Here is a 15746-nt window from a genome sequence, read left to right as displayed (position 1 = left end):
AGCTGACAGAGAATGAAAGTGTAAAGGGCATTCACACAATATTAACCCCAAGGGACATTCTACAGACACAAATAACAACAATTGACCGTGTGTGTAGTTTGAATGGAAAGAGATTATCAAAGATATAAATGAGTCAGGACTGTTTGGCTGACTGAAAAAAACACTATATATTAGAGATTTTATTTTTATTGTTAGAGATTTTCAGTTAATTTGTGGCTAGATATAAGCCTATAAATAAATACACACACACACACACACACAATTTCAAATTTTAAATTAGTTTAATTTGATGTACTGAAACTTGAACTGAAATAAAAATTCAGAAAAACTATGAAGACATAAAAAAATGAATAAAAATGATAAAAACACACAACAAAGTTACTAAAACTTAAACTAAAATTAACATGAAAGCACAGACTATAAAATAAAATGTAATTCAAAATATTAACAAAATATTGCATCTCAGTGATACTAGAATAACAGTGGGAGAAGCAAACCCACTATAATTGTACAAATATTACTATATTTCTTTATTATTACTTTACTACTGTATTGTATATTTTATATCTTATATCTTTATTTTTTATCTTTATTATCATTATTTTTCCCATTCTTTAATTACCAATGCCAAATTGGCCTACCCTTTTTCCCTTACTCCAACTGACACAACTTGATTGAAGCATCATAGCATGAAAACTCAAAGCCAGGGTAGAGAGGCTGTGTGAACGTGGTGTGAACTCTGTGGAGGAGGGTCATTGAGTCATCAATGCTATAAAACACTAGTGTCCCGGCCCTGTGATCCAGATAAATGCCTATCTTTGACGAGCCAGGCTCTGAGATCTTACTGACAATCCCATTGTGCCAGAAAGCATAACCTTTTCTGCAGCAGAACAAACTCCAGGATTTGTCATTGTGACCGAAGTGGGCTTCACTGCTTTCCCCTTTCCTGGCAATGTTTTTGTATGCGACTGCAATGTTTACTCCCATCCCACTCCATTCCACCTCCCAGTAGCTGCAGCCTGTCAGGCCCTCCGTGCCCAGTACCTGGCACCAGTAATCAAAGCGCTCCGGGTGGTCGGGACGGGACTGCACTCGGCTATGAACGGCCACTTCTCTGTTTCCCTTGGACAAACAAAGGTCTTTGTGGGCTGTTAAAGGATTTAGTTGCAGTGGGCAGGAATCTGAGGAATGGACAGAGTATAAGAGATCAAGGATGTTTATTCATGGTTTATCATATTCATATCATATTAATCTTGAGCCATGATTAGATAAATACATATCAGCTGAGAACTTGAAGAACACTAACATCTACATTAACTTTCAAAACGTTGGGGTCAGTAAGATTTATTTTTGGATAGAAATTAAAGGGTTAGTTCACAAAAAAATTAAATTAGGCTGTGTTTTACTCACCCCCGAGGCATCCTAGGTGTAGATGACTATTTTCTTTCAGACTAATCCAGTCAGAGTTATATTAAAAATTGTCTTTGATCTTTCAAGCTCTATCATTGCAGTCAGCGGGTGTTGCATTGCTTCAGTCCAAAAGACGTGAAATAAAAAACGCCCTTCCATAAAAAAATGCAACACCCGCTGACCACAATGATAGAGCTTGAAAGATCAAAGACAACTTTTTATATAATTCTGACTTGATTCGTCTAAAAGAAGAAAGTCATATACACCTAGGATGCCTCGGAGGGGAGTAAAACGCAGCCTAATTTTTCATTGGGTGAACTAACCCCCTAAAACACTCACACACAACAGATATATACAAAAAATACACAAAAAATATTTTACACATTGTTACATAAAAAAATTAAGCAACATAACTGTTTTCATCACTGGTAATATAAAAAGAGATTCAGAATATAAGAATAATTTCTGAAGGATCATGTGACACTGAAGACTCAAATTATGGCTGCTGAAAATTTTGTTTTGTCATCCCAGGAAAAAACAATTAATTTTTAAAGGTATTAAAATACAACAGTTCCCTTAAATAGTAATACTATTTACACAATATTTCTGTTTTATTGTATTTTTATCAAACAAATGCAACTCTGCATTATGTGCATAAGAGACTCCTTTTAAAAACGTTTGAACAGTAATATTATATAACAGTTAGTTTGTGACTTTTTCTAAAGGTTACATTGTTACACTTCAAGTGAACGTCTTTATCAATATGTTCAAAACATTCACATTCACAGATTCTTTTAGAAATTAAATAAGTGACTGTCATCATGAGTGAGTCACTTAATCATTCACTCAACCAAATCATTTAAAAAGGATTCATTTGGAACACAGAAGTAACTGAGTCGAAAATAAATGTTCTTAACTTCTCATTTCCTAAACTTTTAATATCAGCATGGGTGTGATCGCTTCTTTTCGTAAATTGGAACAACATTGTGTTGCTTAATAAGAAATCCATGTTTAAATAGAATCTAACATTATGAAATCAATAGCACTTTGCATTAGTGCAGAAGACTGACTTACGGTGCAGGAACTCTGATCTAATTTTGGGCACTGTGCAATGAAGGATCTTCATTGATCTTGCTGGAGAGAAAATGGAAAGCATGTGTACATCACAAGGAAATTATTTAACAAAAAGGCAGAACTACACAACAATCTGCAAATCGCCTAAACTGCTAAGGTGGAAAGATCAGCTTAGGGTGTTTCTCCTCACCTGCTTGATAGATCCTGAGCCATTCCCCTTTAAAGACATCTTCAAGCCTCTTCTTTAGAGCAGATACTGCATCATTCACCTTGCCAAAATCTGAGAGTGTAGCTATTGTGAAGGGTGGGTCAGGAAGGCCAGAAGAGAAGGAATGACAGTTCTGTAAAGAGAGAGAGAGACAACAATTTGTCAAATGACACATTCTGAGCATTTTTAAGCTATATATTTCAAAGTCAGCACTGGGATAAGGCTTACCTGAAGAACATGAACATGATCTTCAGACTTCAGAAGCATCTCAAGCTCATGATCTCTTTGTTTCAGCTCTGTGATTTCTTGCTCCAGTGTCTGCAACATACTCTCCGCAGCTCTCTCTTGATCTCTGATCAGATCTCTGAATTTACTCCTCCTCCTTTCAATAGACTGCATTAACTCAGTGAAGATCTGTTCACCATTTTCCATAGCAGTCTGTGCAGAGCTTTTTAGGGCAAAAAAAAAATAAATTCAGTATTTTTCTTTTTAAAATATTGTATTTAGTAATTATCATTAATTAATTAATCATTAATTTATTAATTATTAATCATTAATCAATTGTTAATTAATAATAATAATAATAACAATAATAATATTTTAAATGCAGAATAAAGAATTAATTGATCCTTAATTTTTAGATTAATTATTTTTTATTGTTTTTATTGTTTCATTCATTTTGTTAAGTTCAAATCGTCGAAAATTTCTTACTTTGAGGGCATCTACAGCCTGTTTAAGCTCCAGTAGGTCCTTCTCTTTAGCATGGATTTTGAGCTTGTATTTCTGGCGTGTCATGCCTAATTCTTTCTGTGAAGAAACACAATAAAAAAGGGAAATGCTTTTTAACTACAATCATTCTGTGTAGAATTAATATAATGTGATTAATGTCACAAAATAGACACACTGCATGTTGCTCAGGATAGCCCTATATTCTATTCCACTGTTTAGTTTTATGAGTTACATAAGAAATAACCTGTCACTAACAAACGAGTTTATACACTTCTTATATGAGGATATCTACCAGACTATTCAAAGTAGCAGAGCACACAGTCAAAGCGAACAGACAAAGCCTCTCTCTGACTGGTTGATGGTGAAAGATTTCTATCTCTTATTTCAGAAAAAAAGGCAGCTCTCCTGAACAACCTTTTGTGTACGCAGGTTGAAATTTGAATGTGAAGCAGGAAACTGTTTTTGTAATATTATTCTAACGTTATATTATGTTACACTTATTTACAGGTACTTTATCGTTTTTGGTTGGAAACTCAACTGTATTCCTCATCACTCTGTTGCATGAACTTTTCTGTAAAATGGAAGCTGTTCATTTTGAGGTGGAGTGCACTTTGGAAAATGACTTCGGCTACTGAAGGATTTTGAGAATACTGTAATTTACTGCATCTTCTAAAGAAGTTTAGAACCATGAAAAAGTTCTTATTGAATAAAACCACTTAAATGATGCAAAGCAAAACAAGGAAAGATGATTGTTGATGTTATTATTATTATTATTTACCTGTTTCTTTGTGCTTTCCACATCTGCTGGTACTGTATCGTGACCTTTATGGTCATCCATCACACACAAAAGACATATGCATTGTTGATCAGTTCGACAATATATCTCCAAATATTTGTCATGATGAGGACAGATCTTCTCCTGCAGGTTCACGGAGGCTTCGATCAGCTTGTGTTTCTTCAAAGCAGGAGACTTGTAGTGTGCTTGAAGGTGGTTTTGACAGTAAGATGCCAAACAAACCAAACAACTCTTCACAGCTTTTTGTTTGATACTTGTACAGAAGTCACAGGTCATATCACCTGGTATGCAGTTGTCATAAATGTGAGAGTTTCCCAGAAGTTCCAGTTTCTTCAGCTTGTCCACCATATCTCCCAGTATGGTATTTCTGTTCAAAACAGGCCTAGGGCTAAACGTCTCTGTGCACTGAGGACAGCTGAAGACCCCTAAATTATCATTTTTCTTCCAATAATCATTAATGCATTCCATGCAGTAACTGTGCCCACATGGAATGGCCACTGGATCTTTCAGCAAATCCAGGCAAATAGAACAGCAAAACTCTTCTGAATCCAGGAGCCCTTCCATTTAGTTGTTTTCTGTTGTAGCAAAAAAGTGTGAAATGATAATGGTTCTGTCACTGAGAAGCAGTTCCCAGTTTTGCACGGATGTTCCTGGGCCACACCCTTCAGTTCTTCCTATTTAGATGACAGATAGGTAAATGTGCCTGTTTGTTGCACTGAATAAAAATGCTGCACTGTAAGATAAGCAATATCTATATAAAATGAAGATACTTTAAACACCATTTAGGGTTCCTCAAATTGCCACACTGGATGAACACCTTAAGAGGAATTTAAAAACTTTAATTCAACAACCCTTTTTTCTTTGTAGAGCCAATATTCTTATGGTCTTGGAAAACCGCGATGTCTAGACCTGGAAAAATCATGTAAAAGAATAAAATCTTAAAATGCTATGGGCATAATTCACATTTTTTACAAGCTATAAAATATTTTAGTGGGTACAAAAGTAAAATATACTTTAAAAAATTCCTAATCTTTACAAATCATGAATGACTGTAAAAGTCATGCAAATTCATTGGTTAAAAAGAGGTTAGAGTCAAAAAGTTTAAGAACACCTGTTCTATATATTTTTATTTCAGTGACTCTCAGTAGGTGGTGCCAAGTGCCATTTTAAGTGAGTCATTGAATCATTCACTGAAGTGATTCGTTCAAAATACCTAATTCATTCACAAACGAAAAAGTGACTGGCTGTGACTCTTATGAGTAGGTACTTTGTTGAGTAAGTAATTACTTTGTGAGAATAGAGTATGTTCTATATAGTGGCTGCATCCGAAAATTGGAAAATGCTGCATTCGGAGGACACATTTCAAGGTAGGAAGGCACCAAGGCACATCTGAATCCAGTGTTAGCTTCACTTCCTGTTTCTTGAGAGGCCTTCATCTGGTTGATTTTTGAAGGCAGCATAGCTGTATCCAATGCTGCCTTTGATATCCCACAATCCTCCTAGCAAAAAATAAAGATGGCATCTGAGTGTTGCGTTTAGTGGTCAGTTTGTGTGTAAATGTTTGTTTCTGACCAACTTTTTGCACTTTTGATGTTATTTCTAGCACTACATCAGTATTATAGTAATTAAATGTTCGCATAGTTATCACCAAAGCTCATTCTATTTTGTTGTAAATCATTAAACTGTTACGCTGCTTCAGAAGCATTCAGTTTCGTGAGGTGCCTTTGTGTGCAAACTTTGCCTGCAAAGTCATTGCCGGATAAGAGGCAGCGGTAACGTGGTTAATGTAATCAGGACATACTGCATTCAACTGTCATTGTCATTGTCGCTTGACCTCCCAGCATCTATTTGCATCATGTCTCTACCATTCATAAATCCTCTCTCCATGAAAGTTTTGCCTACTCTTTTACAAGTACTGTGAATTCTGACATATTTCTTTTGTCACATACTGTTGTGCTGTTTTGGCAGCCACTGTCTTTATGTGTGAGTCATTGAATCATTCAGTTAAACGATTCGGTCAAATACCCTGATTCATTTAGGAACCTGAAACATCATTTGTTGTGTGTTGCTTGGAGATGTGCAAGGCCTTTGGCTATGTTTGTGTCTGTTTGTATTTTCAAAATTCTTCCATATGTTTTTACTGAGACACTTTTTGTACATAAGCAGTTGTTAGATTACTATTTCATCTATTTAGTTTTAGGAAAAACACATCTAGGAAAGGTGATTTAGAAATTCAGTATAATTCAACAATCCATCCAAGTCCCCTGAGCTTTGAAAGACTTCTGAGCAATTAAATGTTTCCCTGAGTGAGTGCATATACTGTATGTGTATGTTCTAGAATGTGATTCATTTGTTCAAGGACAGAGAGTCAACAGATGTTCTGTATCTTTTCACACAGACGTAACTTTAAACAAAGAATGAGTAAATGGTAGGTAAGTCTTAATCACCATGTATAATAGTAAAGGAGGCAAGAGTGCAGATGCGCAGATATCACGCTTGTTTCTTTTTCAGAGCTAGATTACAAATTCACACAACGCTGTGCTGTGTGCTGTTCTCCTCTTAGCACAGAGGGACTTACAGAGAGAGAAACAGTGCCACAAATGCTCTCTCGCTCTTTGATAGCACAATGAAAACATTCTCATTCAAGCATCGAGGACTGTGTAACAGTCTGTGACTGGCACATGCAGATCCCAGAGACTTACAGCACAGAAAACAACATTTCATTTTCTTTCTTATCGTGAGGTGTTTGTGTAACTGAAGCTCCTGGTGTACAAGAGAACTGCAACAGTTTCTAAAGAGATTTGAAAAGAAAAACATCTATAGCATTTGCATATACTTGGCAAATCCATGTGTACACATACAGCAATAATATCCTGTAAATATAAATCCAGTACAATGTGTATATAAGAATAACAATATGTTCCCTATATTCAATGTTTCATAATATGTCCAAATATACATTTATATTTCTCTTCATTGTCAACGTGTCCTATGTGAAAGAAGTTAGAGTTGAAGAAATAATTTTGTGCTATTCAGTCCACCATATAAATGGTTTGACATATATGCATCAAACAGCAGTGTTATGTACTGATTCATATCAAGTATTACATCACGCATATTAAGTGCAACAGTTTTTATGATGCTGATTTCCTGAATGAACTGAAGGGTGTTTTGGTGTTGATTGAAATTGTGACATTCACTCATACTTACAAAGTTACAGTATCTAGTACAAGAATCCTTCATGCAAAGCAACAAAGTAAAATAATATGTGAAACAGAAAAAAGAAGCCATTTTTGTCAAACTTATGTTGAGCAAATTAAGGTAATTATATTCTTTTATATACTACCGTTCAAAAGTTTGGGGCCAGTTTGACCTTTTTAATATACTTCTTTTAATAGTTAATACTTTTATTCTGCAAGGATGCGTTACATTGATTGAAAGTGACAGTAAACACTTTTACAGGGAGTGTAATCAAAAGATTTCTACTTCAAATAAATCCTGAAAATGTATCATGGTTTCCACAAAAATATTAGGCAACAAATATTTTTAATAAGAAATGTTTCTTGATCACCAAATCGGCATATTAGAATGGTTTCTGAAGGATCATGTGACTGGAGTAATAGTTGCTGAAATTTCAGCTTTGCCATCATGGAAATAAATGACATTTTAAAAAATATATTAAAATAGCAAACAGCTATTTAGCATTTTAATGATATTTCACAATATTAGTGTTTTCACCGTTTTTTCAAAAACCTAAAAAATCTTACATACTCCAAACTTTTGAACGGTTTTTAATTGTATTCTTCTTTTTTTAATATATAATTAATTTTGTCCATTTGTTACATTTAACACTTTTGTGTAAACTTTTCAAAGTCTAACTTTTTTGTACACATGATTGCTAAACAGGCATGACAAAAATATAGCTAACAGTAAATATGGTTCATGACATATCATTTCAACATCACTATACTCTCCAACCCACTTCCCTCTTTTTGCCTTCCTCTTGTATTATTCTGTCTTTTTAAATCCGGCTAAACCCCTTAAACAGTAACAAACACCAGCCTGGCTGAGTAGATGAGATCAGCCAGATAAAGAATGAAGTTGAGACCGCTGAGGACTGAGATGGCCAGCAGCTTGTCCCATCGGCACAGGCCGATGCCTGAGGCACAGCTGTTGGATCTGTGGCTCTGGCCTCCGTGCTTAGGGTCGAACTTATAAATGGGCCAGATGATGGTGGCAGACAAATACAAGCCCACAGCTAGGAGGGCGTATGTGGACAGGAAGCGGGCAAAGGAGAAGGGCAGGCAACCTATGCACTCTCCTACGCACATCACAATAACGGCTGCCGACAAGATGAAGCAGATGCAGTACACGGCCAGGCACCACTTGGTCGCTGCGTTCTGGTTGTACGATATGGGCTCGCTGATGAAGACGAAAATGATGCAGGCGACAAAGGTCTCGCACACCTTTAGCAGCCCTGGTGCCGTGGCCATGTAGCCGGCTACTTCTCCTGGACGAGCCTTACTCAGACTCACCTCACTTAAGTACGCGATGGTGGCGAGGCAAGAAAATACGGTAGACACGATGCGGCAGCTGATCATCCTGCTGCGACCAGCGTAGCCCTTTAGGAAGTACAGGGGGAATATGATCGAGGCGGAGAGGCAGAGGAGGGAGGCGTAGCAGGCAAACGTGATCGGAAAGTTCTTCCATGAGACCGGGGCGCGAGTCTGCAGGCCAAACACTTCCACTAATATTATCAGAAGAGTTCCAACAAAACTAAAACTCCAGCAGAACACGCACCAGTCACCGGTGCCGTGGGTTAGACTCGCTCCATAAAGAGCTACGCTGAACGCTATGCAGGCGAAAACCATGGCAGCCACACGGGCCCACAGGAGAGGCGAGGAACGCAACACCACCGGCATGATGGGCTCACAAAAGAAGATTTACAGAGCAATTAACGTCAGCTGGGAGTAACAGGTATAGAGGTCCACTTCTATTTGGGGGCTTCTTGGTTGTCTAGGAGTAAATGAAGAAAAGGTAATCAGTCAGTGGTAAGAAAGAATTGTTTACACTTATATAATATGAATTAAACATCTCATACATTTTTCATAGATTGAAGGAATAGTTGACCCAAAAAATGACAACTCTGTCACTACTTATTCAGACTCTTGTTGTCACAAACCTGTATGAGTTTCTTTCTTCTTTGGAATACAGTTGTATTTTGGCATATATCTGTATGTGTGTGTGTGTGTGTGTGTGTGTTTATGCAGTGATGTTTTGGACCCCATTGACTTACATTGTATGGACAACAAAACAAAACGAAGGAAAAAAAATTAAACCTGGAATACACTACTCAACTTTTACCCAGATTTTTGCCCTGATTTGCAATCTGGACATGCTGACACTAATTGACAAAAGTCACAGCCAGTTTGCAGATTTTGGGCAGGCAGAGTTGTTAGATTTAGCAAAAAATCACATAGTGTATTAAGGGCACTATATGCTTCAGACTTTTTTAGCTTCAGACTTTGATTCCATCAAGGCAGAGGATACAAAACATATTTTATAATTTGTGCCAATTTTATCTGAAAAACTATAAAACTATCTAAAAAAAATATATATATATATAGCACTAATTATGTAGTCCGTATGATAAGTGCATTTCTTAAAGGCATGTCCATTACTGTGGAGCTATATATATATATTAAATTAAATTAAAAAATTAAATTTATGCATTTAGCAGACATTTTTATCCAAAGTGACTTACAGTGCATTCAGGCTATCAATTTTTACCTATCATGTGTTCCCGGGGAATTGAACCCCCAACCTTGCGATTGTTAACGCAATGCTCTACCACTTGAGCTACAGGAACTACTCTCTCTCTCTCTCTATATATATATATAGCATCTCCTATAGCAACCTGGCACATGTTTCTATGTGAGTATGTTGTTCTCAGAACAAACTGAAAGTCTAGTGTGTGATCCTTGATTGTTTATGTCCATTTTTTCTATAATCATTTACATCACAACATCTAGTGTTTTAAAATCGCTTCAGATTATAAAAGTCATGTGTGCATGTATCATACAGGTTTGCAACAAAAAGAGTTTGAGTAAATGATGACAGATGTGTCATTTTTGGACACTTTAATATCAAGGCAGAGTGAGGTTGTTTACAGAGTAATATATGCAGAAGTTAATCTGTGATGACAATAATTTCATTTTGGTCACATGGGTAGTTAAAATTCCTCACAATGTCCAACTGAAACTTGTAGAATAATAAGCCATATAGTCATGCAAATCAAAATGGTCACATACTGAATAAATTGTACTCTACAACAAAACGTCTCTGAGTGTCTTTCAGGATTCCAGACTGGGAGTCAGCGAAATTATCTCTGTAATGTATTCGAGCTATTTAGACAAATGCGGCACAAGCAAGACCTTTACTCAACCCTACAGTCCATCTGTCATCCACCACTGTGGGAGGAGCCAGACAGGCTAACAACTGGAGCATTGAGACCCTCTCCAAGCCCTCCTACACAGTTCTGTAACAGCCAGGAATACCTCCTTCATCTTGTTGGAGAGGTTCAAGTAAACAATGGAGGCATGCGTGTTTATATTTTCAAGTTAAGTAGATGGAAAAGAACATGGTTAGGAAATAGGGACAAAAAGCATAAAATAAATGGCAAAAGAAGCAAGACGCCAAGCAGATGAATTCAAAGCCACATATGGACAGACACCCAAGGGGTTTGAAAAAGCATGTCCATTCAACTCACGACGAGCCATATATTAAACACAGGCGTAAATATTATAGTTGTGAGTCATTTATCGCTCGCTACCCCATTTTTTCCGGCTCTACCTCTATTACACTCTTTCTCTGCTAGTGTCAGATTTTCCAATTAGCTGATCTATTCCAGAAAGCCTTTCTCTTTTTATACTTCTTTCATTCTCATTCAGAATTGGTCAGGCTACTAAAGAAACAGAATATGGTAGGAAACGCCTTGCTTTTGTCATCCACTCACAGCTATTTAACATGAGATGAAATGCTGCTGAATTCAATGCAATATACAACAGAAGTTGCCCATGTCAAGGGAAAAAATCTGAAAATAGACCCAAATAAACAGATGTATGAGAAAACATGACATGACATGAGGTTGGAAAGCTGGAGACAGAGTCAAAGAGGAGGTCACACGGATGTCTGAGACATGAGACATAACTTGATTTTCTCCCTTAATATGGGTAAGGTGCAGTTCCTTTTCTGTGCAGGCAAAAAAAAAAAAACTCATTTTACCTGGTGCGCTAAGAATAAAGAAAGGTGCCCTTTATTGACTGCCAACACATTTATTGGTGGAAAAATTCATTTTGTGTATCAGAAACCAAGTTTGGTCTTATGTAAAAGACCAGAATGGAAACAGAAACACTAGCCTGAACTGAGCTTAAATGGAAAACATAAAATATAATTTGTTTAATGTATAATGGAAGCAAGAAATGTAAACAATTTGTATCAAATGAACTGATCAACTAAATTTGAAAGAGAACGTGAAAATGACATTTAGCTCGATATGAGATCACCATCCTAACAGACACTGCAGGTGTACAGTAGTGGGCGTGCCTCTCCACGTGCCGCACCCATAATACATTATAAAGTTCTCTTTAAAATAATAAAAAAAAGAACGCATATAGAAACAAAACGTTCTAAATATCTTAGAAAATGCTTAGATTTCTGTCTCCGTCATTATTCCAGACACAATACCTATATTTTTTTTACACAAGCGCAATACGTGACGGGTGCAAATATAATAGAAATATTTTACATTTTATTTAATTTTATCTGTCAGATTGATCGCTACGGATATGCCAAAGTCAAAGAAAGAACTAATTAGATCAAAGAATTCTTATCGCTATCAGAATACAGAACGCAATTAAAACAATCTGTAGTTAGGCTATATGAAGAACACGTGTCAGTATTCAAAGGTAAATATAACGGTGCTGGATGCGAGACGCGTCTGCTTTCAAAAAGACGAAAATATGTAAACTATCCTCTGCCTGTTTCTTACCGGCTTGTCCTGTTATCTTTCTCCCGACGTGCTCAGTCTGAAACAAGTAGGCGCGCTTTTGGATCTGACTTTTCATCACTCAGTAGGACACTTTAACCCAAGTTTATGAGGAATACTCTCCCTCCCAATCCGCCCATTACATGCAAAATTAGGTAATATGCTCTCTCGCTCTCTCTCTCTCTCTCTCTCTCTCTCTCTCTCTCTCTCTCTCTCTCTCTCTCTCTCTCTCTCTCTCTCCCTCTCTCTCTCTCCTGCTCTTTCTTCAGCCCTCATAAACTGCAAATGCTCCTCACAAGAATTTCTGAGCGTGAATTTACTTTCTCATTCATACAGTTACCGAATTCAGTCACCACCAAAGAAAAAGCCCCAGAGAATATATTCAGTAGGCCATTTAGTGTCTTTTACTGTTTTATTGACTGAACTTAGCTAACAGAATTAACTAAAAATAAACTAAAATTCACCACTACCTTTTACATTCCATCCCAGTAGACTATAAGATAACAAGAAATATAGAATGACCAATTTAAACAGTCGTCTTTGAAATTATCGCACATCTTCTCATGCATTAAAGTGTCTGGATATATTACCGTTGTAATGCATGCTGAAAATGAATGTCATGCGGGAAATATCAGTAAACACTGGGAATAGCTTGTGAGAGGAAAGACTAGCTCACAAACCCTAACAGGTTAAACCTAAGGTTGTATATTTATAGTGAGGGTATGCAAACCTGAAAGTTAGGTCTATATAAGATTAAAGTATCTTTTACCTCCTATAAAATGTCTTAAAGAAAACTAGTGGTGCAAATATAGATACTGGTAAAAAGTTAAGTCAGTTAAACAACTCTAATTGGTCCATGTCCATGCAGCCTCTTGGTTGTGTAACTATTGTTATTTTACATCTTCAAGCACTACAAGTGTCTCAAGTGGATGCTGGTCAGGAGAAGACAGAAACTTTTAAAAAGAGACTTTCAGAGAGATGTTAGCATATTATTTATTTATTTATTTTATTGTGAGTTCAGTACAAACTGGATATAAGTGTTACATTTTCATTTAAAGGGATACTCCATCCCAAAATGAAAATTTTGTCATTAATCACTTACCCCCATGTCATTCCAAACCTGTAAAAGCTCTGTTTGTCTTCGGAACACAATTTAAGATATTTTGGATGAAAACCTGGAGGCCTGTGACTGTCCCATAGACTGCCAAGTAAATGACAGTGTCAAGGTCCATAAAAGGTATGAAAGTCGTCGTCAGAATACTCCATCTGCCATCAGACGTGCAATCTGGGTTATATGAAGTGAAGGGAACACTTTTTGTAAGTGAAGAAAACAAAAATAATGATTTTTTCAACAATTCCTTTGTCAACAGTCTCCTCTGTGTCTCTCCATATCAGTGAGCGAGGTGAGGGTGGTGCAGTGACAACAATATCTCTCTGAACGTGGAGAAGACGAAGGAGATTGTTGTTGACTTCAGGAGAGCGCACACTCAGCATGTTCCTCTGACGATCAATGGTGCGACTGTGGAGAGAGTGAGCAGCACCAAGTTCCTGGGTGTGCACATCACAGAGGACCTCTTCTGGACCGACAACACTGCAGCACTGGCCAAGAAATCACAACAGCGTCTCTACTTCCTCCGCAAACTAAGGAGAGCCAGAGCCCCACCCCCCATCATATACACCTTCTACAGAGGCACCATCGAGAGCATTCTGACCAGCTGCATCACTGTGTGGTATGGCGCCTGCAACGCGTCCTGCCGGAAGACTCTGTAACGCATAGTGAGAGCAGCTGAGAAGATCATTGGTGTCTCTCTCCCCTCCCTCCAGGAAATTTACGGAATCCGTCTCACTCGCAAAGGCCTCTGCATCACAGGTGATCCCACACACCCGTCACACAGCTTCTTCAGTCTGCTGCCATCAGGGAGGAGACTGCGGAGTCAGGCCAGGACCAGCAGCCTGAAGGACAGCTTCATCCATCAGGCTGTCAGGAAGCTGAACTCGCACCTGAACTTGCCCCCCCCCCCATCCCTCTTCTGCCCCCCAGGCACCACTGAACTATGAACCCCCCCCCCCCCAGATCCCACATCCCCAGGTCCTTCCACCCCCCCGCCTTCCACTAACATACGATGACATGCACCAGTCACTTTGTGCAGCATTGCTCTGCTCACTACCTCATTCATCATGGAACTGAGGTCATTCTACCACCTCATCAGTCAGTTTAAATAAAATAACTGCTCTTGAGCCCTTTTGTCACTTTAATCAGACTGAATAAGCTTTTTTTTGCACTAAAAATCTTTTTATCTGCACTGTTTGTTCACTGGTTTGCACTCTATCTGCCATGTACCTTGCGCTGCTTTTATTTAACTTTATTTTTATTTTTTATTATATGTCTTTTTTACATTCCCTTATTGTGTAGTTGTATCTTATATTTTATATTTGATCTAGATTTTTAGGCTCTACTGTTAGTGTTATCTGTATGCACCAGGGGTCTGAGAGTAACGCAATTCTGATTCTCTGTATGTATGTACTGTACATGTGGAAGAATTGAGAATAAAGCAGACTTGACTTGACTTGAATTAACATTATTTAAAAAATATATATTGTTCTTTAATGCAAGCCATTTGTTACCCATGTCAAAGAGAGATTTGGGTTCTTATCTACATCATAGATAAGATATAAGATGTTCTTAGAAACATAATTTGCCATTACCAAATACTTCACCAACAACTGTGGTTCATATGGTGATATAGTGAAAAAGTACTGTATATCAATTTTTCCATGTTTCTTTAAAAAAAAAAAATCCCAACATTTTATACCACCAGAAAGAGCTCTAGTCAAAAGTGCACCTTATGTTATCATACAATAATATCTACCTCTTGGTATTTATTTCTGTTGCTAGGATGTAAGAGCATGTTAATATGGAAACCAGCTGTTTGTTTGTGGTTAGAGTGATGTAGACTCGGAGCACACGTCTGCTCACTGAGAGAACGGCTGCAAAAAGTGTAAACAGCGATTGCCCTCTTGCTTCAAACCACTCCCTTCCTCACAAGCTGTTACCATGTCCACACACACCGAAATGAGAGAGAGAGAGAAGCTGTATTGAGAGGATCAGAGTTTATGAGGAAGGAAGAGCATTGCTGAGCGAGATGAAAGTAAATCTGCCCATTCAGACATCTCTTTCGACTTGATAATCTTGTTTGCTGTGATGTTGTAAGCAGTGATGAGCTGATAATAGTACTTAGGCTTCCATGACAACTATCACTTTCATATTCATAAATAAATTGTATATTTAATACAATGTATATAAAATGTATATAAGTTATATAAAAATAAATCTATATATATTGTTCAGGATTATAGTTTAGTTAGAATGACAGACAATATAATTATTATTGTAATTATCAGTACAATATTGTTAAAAAAAAAAGAAAAAATCACTACTTGTCATTAATCAAAAGATGACACAATAGTTCATTTCATGACAT

The 15746-nt window shown here is 37.2% G+C and overlaps 2 protein-coding genes across 2 annotated transcripts; both read right to left on the bottom strand.

Annotated features, from left to right (window-relative positions):
• Window positions 1-262: 262 nt before the first annotated feature.
• Window positions 263-5749, bottom strand: ftr66 (finTRIM family, member 66). The gene is made up of 6 exons (XM_042718639.1): window positions 4200-5749; window positions 3402-3499; window positions 2921-3140; window positions 2675-2825; window positions 2485-2544; window positions 263-1181 (listed from the first exon to the last, which is right to left on the bottom strand). Exons 1-6 carry the CDS (start codon window positions 4779-4781, stop codon window positions 652-654), a joined length of 1641 nt encoding a protein of 546 aa, XP_042574573.1. The 5' UTR covers window positions 4782-5749; the 3' UTR covers window positions 263-651.
• A 2203-nt stretch (window positions 5750-7952) lies between these two features.
• Window positions 7953-12400, bottom strand: myadmb (myeloid associated differentiation marker b). Its single transcript, XM_019080599.2, has 2 exons — window positions 12268-12400; window positions 7953-9233 (listed from the first exon to the last, which is right to left on the bottom strand). The coding sequence occupies exon 2, from the start codon at window positions 9137-9139 to the stop codon at window positions 8258-8260; it is 882 nt and encodes a 293-aa protein (XP_018936144.1). The 5' UTR covers window positions 9140-9233; window positions 12268-12400; the 3' UTR covers window positions 7953-8257.
• Window positions 12401-15746: the final 3346 nt, after the last annotated feature.

Source organism: Cyprinus carpio, chromosome B2 (assembly GCF_018340385.1).
Source record: "Cyprinus carpio isolate SPL01 chromosome B2, ASM1834038v1, whole genome shotgun sequence".
Classification (NCBI taxonomy): domain Eukaryota; kingdom Metazoa; phylum Chordata; class Actinopteri; order Cypriniformes; family Cyprinidae; genus Cyprinus; species Cyprinus carpio.
This window is presented reverse-complemented; position numbering and strand designations above follow the sequence as displayed.